General features: G+C 40.4%; 1 protein-coding gene and 1 non-coding gene across 2 annotated transcripts; one reads left to right on the top strand and one right to left on the bottom strand.

Moving 5' to 3' along the window:
* Window positions 1–503: 503 nt before the first annotated feature.
* On the bottom strand, window positions 504–1236 carry LOC149400995 (uncharacterized). Its single transcript, XM_089611157.1, has one exon. The coding sequence runs from the start codon at window positions 1149–1151 to the stop codon at window positions 804–806; it is 348 nt and encodes a 115-aa protein (XP_089467283.1). The 5' UTR covers window positions 1152–1236; the 3' UTR covers window positions 504–803.
* A 3505-nt stretch (window positions 1237–4741) lies between these two features.
* LOC149400994 (small nucleolar RNA Z247) lies at window positions 4742–4880 on the top strand. Its single transcript, XR_016296884.1, has one exon. It is a non-coding gene; the product is annotated as a small nucleolar RNA Z247 (small nucleolar RNA).
* The last annotated feature ends 3101 nt before the right edge of the window (window positions 4881–7981 follow it).

Below are 7981 nucleotides of genomic sequence, written 5' to 3'. Positions count from 1 at the left end.
GACTTTGTTAAAGTCGGTCATTCAAGCTTTACTGACTTATACAATGGTGAGATCGATGAGATCGATGTTCTATTATCGATGAGATCGAGAGTCTTTGTGCGAACTTTTGGTGGAAGATGAAATTTTGAGAGCAAGACCAAAAAAAAAAAAAAAAAAAAAAAAAAAAAAAAAAAAAAAAAACGTTCATGGTGATGCAACTTGTCATGTAAAATAAACTAATAAGGGCTCTACAAAAAATAATAGATTTAAAACAAAATATCTGAAATTTTACATCAGGAATATAAGCGAGTATCATAAGTACTTTTATTGATATGTAAATAGACCCTCCTTATACCTTGTAAGAGATATTCTAGTGAAGGGAGTATATTCTTTTTAAACCACAAGTAAAACCCTTAAATTATATACTTCATGACCCAAAATCTGTTTAATTGAATAGAAAATTAATATTCAGCAATTTGTTTCGTTTTGAAATTTGAATACAAGATATGGAAGATAAGAACGAGAAAAGCAATTATGTAGCTATTTATAAATAAGAAACAATTATTTAACGACTTTCTTTTTCCAAATAAAAAATTTCTGACCATTATAATTTATATTAATATATACACTTATCTATCCATATTCCATAATCCATACTACACATTATCATCATCAAATCAAGCAATTACAGGTAATATATTTCTAACACCGATGCCACGTAATCGACAAACTCTAATATACTATGACGTCATCGCATTCCAAACCCGAATCCCTAATCTGTAGTGTTCGCAGCGAAGACCGTCGCGGAGCCCCAATCGGACAGGTCAGAGATCGGACCGATCCTTGAACTCCGACGCGAGTCTTGAGGCGATCGCCGAGTGGTACATGACGTCATGGAACGCCGAGTCTTTCGTCAGCATCCGGAGGCGCTTCGCTTTCTCATCCGTGAAACTTCCCGGCGCGAATCGTTGAGTCGACTTCTTCTCCGGGGACTGAGCCACGGCGGCAGAGGAGTCAATATAGTCTGGCTCCGACGAGACACCGAAGAGCGGTCCCCACCAGTTACCGGAAGAGGAAGGTCTCCGGCGAGAACCTTCGGGAACGTTGCCGGCGTTTGGAATCGCTGCGGCGATGACGACTGAGGATCGGAAGGGAAGGAGATTCGTAGCCATTTGAGACTTGTGAGAGTTATTGGGATTCTTTCTTGTTTTTAAAAAAAGAGAAAAAGTTAATTTTTTTTCTTTTATTAAGAGAAAGTTAAATGAAAAAAGGAATAGTTTGGGCGGGTATTTAAGGGGGAGAGAGAGAGGGACAGAGAGGAAAGGGGTAAGATTGGAATTGCACACGTGGTAGTCACCTTTTTAGAGAGACGCGTGGGATCAACTTTTTTGCGCCTTTTGTTTTGTGATGCTTTTCTTTTGCATCGGCAATTCCGATCTCAGGTAATAGTTAATTAACAGGCCGTTTATTTTTTCTTATTTTATAATTATTATATTTTTAATTAAGATATTACATATGTGTGTATGCTGACTCAGAAATGACCCGGATGATGACATGACCATTTTAAGCGTTTTCTCAAAATTCTGATGATCAAGTGTTGGGCTCACGTCCGTTCATAAATATTTAGAAAGAATCGTGAGAGTGGGTTTGTGCTTTGTGGGAGTCCGAGGATAATCGGGAGAGATATGTAATATGAAAATATTACATGTGTAATGTGTCCCGTGTTTAATCAAAATGTTACGTTTAAGTATCTTTTAATATTTTTTATTAATATTAATTATAAATTTTTAAAAATAATTTTTTTTTATTAATATCAATTATAAACTTATTTAAAATACATTTTTGTATCAAAATCCTCTATTATTATAAGATTTTGTTGATTTTTTCAAAATTAAAAATTGAATTACCTATTTTCAAAAGAAGTGATCATACTTGGCAACCGACGATGACGAAAGAAAGAAAAAGCTTATCAAAGAAAAGAAAAAGCATTATCTTCGTCGCCATCATAATCGCCGAGCACCGAGCAAGCTCTCAGAATCCGGTTGACTAAGCTCTCTGTGTAGTTTTTTCTTTCTCGAAACCTTAGAATTCTGTCCCATTTCTTAAGTCTTTAACGAAGAAGAAATGAAAAACTAAGCCTAGAGTAAAATAAAAATTTCGTTTTTATTTTTTTTATAATAAAAAAAATTTAGTGTATAAAAAGAGAATTCATTAAGAGTAAAATGGGTAGTTCAATTTTTAGTTTTGAAATAAAACAAACAAAATCTTGTAAAAAGGAAAAAGTTTCGATATGTAAACATGTTTTTTAATGTATACATATATATATGCTAAGGGACACTTATGATATTTCTATAAATTATGGAAGTAAACGCGAAATTTTGATTAAGTACATAAGATACATATGATATTTTCTCCATGTAATATTATATATCTTTATATATATGTATATATATAAATTTTTAAGTTTATATTGATAAAATATATATGAGATGTTAAGTATAACAATTTATCTTATAAATATAAAACCTCAATTGAGCTTTTTTATAATATGATCATATAAAAATAACCTAAATAGCCAGTTATGAATTTGTAAAATAGTCAAAGTTTGTCTTAATTTAGTGAAATAGCTAAAATGTGCAGTAATTTGATTTCAATTTTTTTTTTGAGTCCCAGATTATTATTTTTAAGTGATAAATTGTTTATAATAATCGTAAAAAATTTAATCTTGACTGTAAAAAAAAATTTGAAAACGTAAATTTGACTACTTTCCTGAAAAGTTGAAACTTTGACTATTTTGCTAACCAACAAGTTTCAAATGGCTATTTTGTACTATTTTTCCTTAAATTTAGTATAAATTCAATATGAAGTTAGTATTAAAATAAAATGAAAAAAAAAAAACATCGTTACAGGCCTATTTTATGTTTACAGGTTCATTAGGCTTTCAAACCTTTGTTTCCATATAAAATAAAACCCGTGTAAAATGAGCATGGGTCATATTGTTTAAAAATGACAATTTTGAACCTCTTAATCAAAGAAAATGGCAAATTTGACATACCCAAAGGAAAACGACAACATGTACCGTTGGCTTTAGATCCAAGTGGCCAAACGCGGTATCGTTGGTGAGAATATGGACCAAATTGATACGGAGTAGACACAGGCATATACCAAAGCATTTTTGCCTCACTGATGCAATAGAGAAAAAATAAATATATATTTACGAGATTCATAACGTAAATTTGGCACGTTTTATCGGGATCATTTGGAGTTTTGTTAAAAAGGTCGTATTTTATTTTAGTTGGGAAATGAGTGAAAATGTAGATTCATGGAAACAAGTATCACGTTTAGATACGTACCTTTTGGTTCCCTCCTAGAGCCGGCTTTGAAGATTCATAACTTTTGTTTATATGATAGAAGCGAGTTGGCAAAATTGAACTACTTGTATTTTTATTTTTATTTTTTTTTTGGAATTTGGCCTTTATTTTCGGTGTCACATTAGTTGTAGATAGGTTTGTCCTACTACTATTCCATATGGGTGGTATTTTCTTGGATGCCTCGGAATATTAATTTTGTGCATGCATGGATCGATCATTTGGAATATTCTTCCAATTATATTGATACTCGTTTTCAACCAGCGATAGAACATGAAAAATCAACCAACACCCAAGAACACACACAGAAGCACACTGGTTGAGGCCTTAAGAACCACATGCATTGATAAATCAGTCGTCCTCCTTGACCTTCAAAGTTCGGCTCTACAATTCTTTGTTACGTACCCAAACGCAATGAACAAAATGTTGAAAAAATAGAATTAAACAGTGTTAGAACCACTCTCAGAAACGACAATCCAACCTAAACTGAAAACGACAAATGACAGTAAAAAGGTGGTTGTCGTTCACAGCTAATGGCAAGAATCAATAACCAAACGAGGTGCCTCTTGGAGCTGTGCTGATGTGTCAATCCGCGCCAGAGAATGACAACCAATCACTGTACCTCGTACAATTGCGTCCCCTGTGATTGACCACCAGCACTCCCTCCAGCTGTATATGAGCTGTCAATCACAGCTCCTTATCTCTAGGGTTTTAGCATGACTCCTCCTGCATACTGTATAAATACATCCACTGTAATAACTGCTGTGTATTCAATCAAAAGCTGATACTATTCCTCTTATACCTATACTGCATTTATTACCTATTTTGCCTTTATTACTTTTCTCTCATGGTATCAGAGCTGATATCAGCATAAAACCAATATGGCCGAACAAAACCCCAATGTTGTTCCAGAAATTCTAAACCCCATCCAGCCAGCCTTACCCAACGTTCCCATCCCACCAGCCCTTGTCAATCCAGGAAACCAAATTCTCACAATCAGACTGAGTGAAGGAAATTACCTCCTATGGCGTCAACAAGTCATGACCGCAGTTCGAGGATATGGTCTCACACACATACTTCTCCAAGGCACTCCTCCACCAGCCATGATCGAAGGCCAACACAATCCCATCTACGACCAGTGGATTCAGCAAGATCAACTCCTTGCGTCTTGGCTCTTGGCCTCCATTAGCGAGCCTATCCTCATCACCACAGTCGGCCTGGAGAGTGCTCATCAGATCTGGTATACCCTCGAACAAAACTTTGCTGGTCAATCTAAAGCTAAAATCTTGCAGCATAAACTCCAAATCCAAACAATGAAGAAAGGAGGACTCACCATGAGGGAATACCTCTCCAAAATGAAGGCCTGCATCGATATACTTTTCTCAGCCGGCCACAAGCTCTCTGACGAAGATCAAATTCTCCATGTCCTTGCTGGTCTCGGCAGCGAGTATGATCCAGTCGTAGTCTCCATCACCACTCGCAGCGAGCCTTTCTCTCTCAACGACATCAGCTCATTGCTTCTCAGTTTTGAGGCACGCATAGACCGAGGAAATCAAGCCACATCGGAGTCTCACCTGCCAAGCGTCAATCTCACTCAATACAACAACCAGCGGAGATCGCAATACTCCCCAAACCAAACTCAAAGGTCACAGCCTTCCCTTCAACACTACTCCACACCGGCGTATCAGAACCCGGGAAACAGAGGAGGCAGAGGACCCAGTCGAGGTCGAGGAAGATACACACCCAGCCGCTTCACTTGTCAAATCTGTGGGAAGCAAGGCCACTCGGCGTCGAGGTGCTTCAACAGATACAATAGCGCCTTCTCAGGGTATTCTGACAGCTCCTCCTACAGCAACTCAAACTCAGGAAACCCCTCCTCCGGCCACATCAACTCGGGTCACAACCCAAGTGCTCTCGCCGCCATCTTCTCCCCTGCTGACTCCTCAGGCGCTGACGATGCTTGGTACCCAGACTTCGGCGCCACCCATCATGTCACAAACGACCTTCAAAACATGAATCTCGGGTCAGAATATCGTGGAAACAACAAAGTTCACATCGGCAATGGTACAGGTCTCAATATATCTAATGTTGGCTATTCTATTCTTTCATCTTCTTCAAAACCAAAATCTAGAAATTTCATCTTAAAAAACCTGCTTCATGTTCCAGAAATTACAAAAAACCTAATCAGTGTCTTACAATTTGCTACGGATAACCATGTATTTTTTGAGTTTCACCCTCATGTCTGTCTTATCAAGGACCAGGTGACGCGTCAAGTTCTACTCCAAGGAGTGCCTGAGCAGGGGTTGTATCGTTTCCACCTTGGTCACCACCACCACAACGCCACGTTTACCATCGCTCAGCCACACAAGCTTCCCAGCAACCCTAGAATCTTTAGCACCAGCTCTTCACCTCTTCCGTTTAGCAAACAACCTAGCAAATATGATGTAATTCATTGGCATCAAAGACTAGGCCATCCTACCATCAAAATCATCAATAAAATTATTTCTTCTTGTCACTTATCGTTGTCAAAAACTCTTAATTTGTGTATTGCTTGTCAACAAGGAAAAGCCCACCGGTTACCTTATTCACAGAGTACAACCACCACAAAATCACCCCTTGAACTCATCCACACGGATCTTTGGGGGCCCTCACCTATAACATCACGAAATGGGTACAAATACTACGTGAGTTTCATTGATGCACACACTAGATACACGTGGATATATTTTCTCAAGCAAAAATCTGATGTCTTCTCCATCTTCACAAAATTCAAAACAAAAGTTGAACTTCAAATCCAAGCAAAAATAAAAAAAATCCAATCCGATTGGGGTGGCGAATATAAAGCACTTACCTCCTTTTTTACAAACCATGGCATTGAGCACTTGGTCTCGTGTCCACATACCCCCGAGCAAAATGGTGTGGCGGAGCACAAGCACCGCCACATCGTCGAAACCGGTCTCACCCTCCTCGCCCAAGCCTCCATGCCGCAAAAATTTTGGGATGATGCCTTCTTTTCCAGCACCTACCTGATCAATAGACTCTCATCCCACAGCCTAGACTACCTCAGCCCATTCGAGAAACTTCTCAATCGGAAACCTGACTACACCTTCCTTCGTATTTTTGGCTGCCAATGTTTCCCTAATCTTCGGCCCTACACAAAACACAAGCTGGAATTTAGGTCTCAACCATGTGTGTTTATAGGATATTCTCCACAACATAAGGGTTACAAATGCCTTTCTCGGGATGGAAGAACCTACCTCTCAAGAGACGTGTTGTTCAACGAATCCATTTTTCCCTTCTCCACAACCGACATCAGCGCACCACCCAAGTCTACCACTGCTGTGAACGATACACTCCGGCTCGGCCCTCCTCCGGTATTGCTGACACGTCATCAGGTACCCAACACTACCTCTTCTTCTCTAAATATTGATCCCGGTGACACTTCCTCACCTCACTCACCACCACAAACGCCCTGTCCATCTCCCACCACCACCACAACACCACCATCTCCTATTTCCCACACCGACCACCCCACAAATCAGCCACTCCACCGTAACCAACATCCCACTCTCAACACTCATCAAATGATCACACGAGGAAAAGATGGAATTAGAAAACCAAAGATATATATGACCACCATTACGAAAACTTACAATTTGTTTGAGGAAGAACCTCGCTCTTTACAGGATGCTCTCGCGACTCCGCATTGGAAGCAAGCTATGCTCGATGAACTCATGGCTCTTGGTCACAACCGAACATGGTCTTTGTCACCAGCTCCTCCGAATCGCAAGGTTGTCGGGTGTCGATGGATTTACAAGGTCAAGAGAAACTCCACCGGTGCCATAGCCCGCTACAAAGCTCGTCTCGTCGCCAAAGGATTCCATCAAGTCCCGGGCTTTGACTTCACCGATACCTTCTCGCCCGTGGTCAAGCCGGTCACAGTTAGAGTTGTACTCACCATTGCCCTCTCTCTTGGCTGGAAAGTCAATCAACTCGACGTCAACAACGCCTTCCTCAATGGCGATCTCAGTGAGGAAGTATACATGAACCAGCCCCCGGGTTTTGAGGCTTCCTCATCACATCAACAAGTTTGCCGGCTGCATAAGGCGATTTACGGGCTCAAACAAGCTCCCCGAGCATGGTTCGAGAAATTGTGCACAACTCTCACCTCGCTTGGCTTCACCGAGTCCAGGGCCGACACCTCGCTATTTATCCGCACCACATCGACCTCCATCATCTACCTCCTCGTCTACGTGGATGATATCATCATCACCGGAAATAGCCAACTCGAAGTGCGCCAACTCATCACCAAGCTGGACAATTCTTTCTCGCTAAAAGACCTTGGGCCCCTGAGCTTCTTTCTCGGCGTTGAAGTCAACTATACCCCGGATGGCCTTCATCTCTCCCAACAGCAATATCTCTGTGATCTTCTTCGCCGGACGGATATGCTCGAAGCCACCTCGCTCCCAACACCGATGACGAGCGGACTACGCCTCTCCGCCCACATTGGGGACCCAGTCAAAGAGCAAACCCTGTATCGAAGCGTCGTCGGGGCTCTCCAATACGCCACGATAACACGCCCTGACATCAGCTACTGTGTCAACAAAGCAAGCCAGTTTATGCACAACCCCCTA

This window comes from Urtica dioica, chromosome 4, assembly GCF_054948205.1.
Source record: "Urtica dioica subsp. dioica isolate 48M chromosome 4, U.dioica_male_clone48M_v1_H2, whole genome shotgun sequence".
In the NCBI taxonomy this organism is placed as follows: Eukaryota; Viridiplantae; Streptophyta; class Magnoliopsida; order Rosales; family Urticaceae; genus Urtica; species Urtica dioica.
Note: the sequence above shows the minus strand (reverse complement) of the source record. Positions and strands in the feature narration are given on the sequence as shown.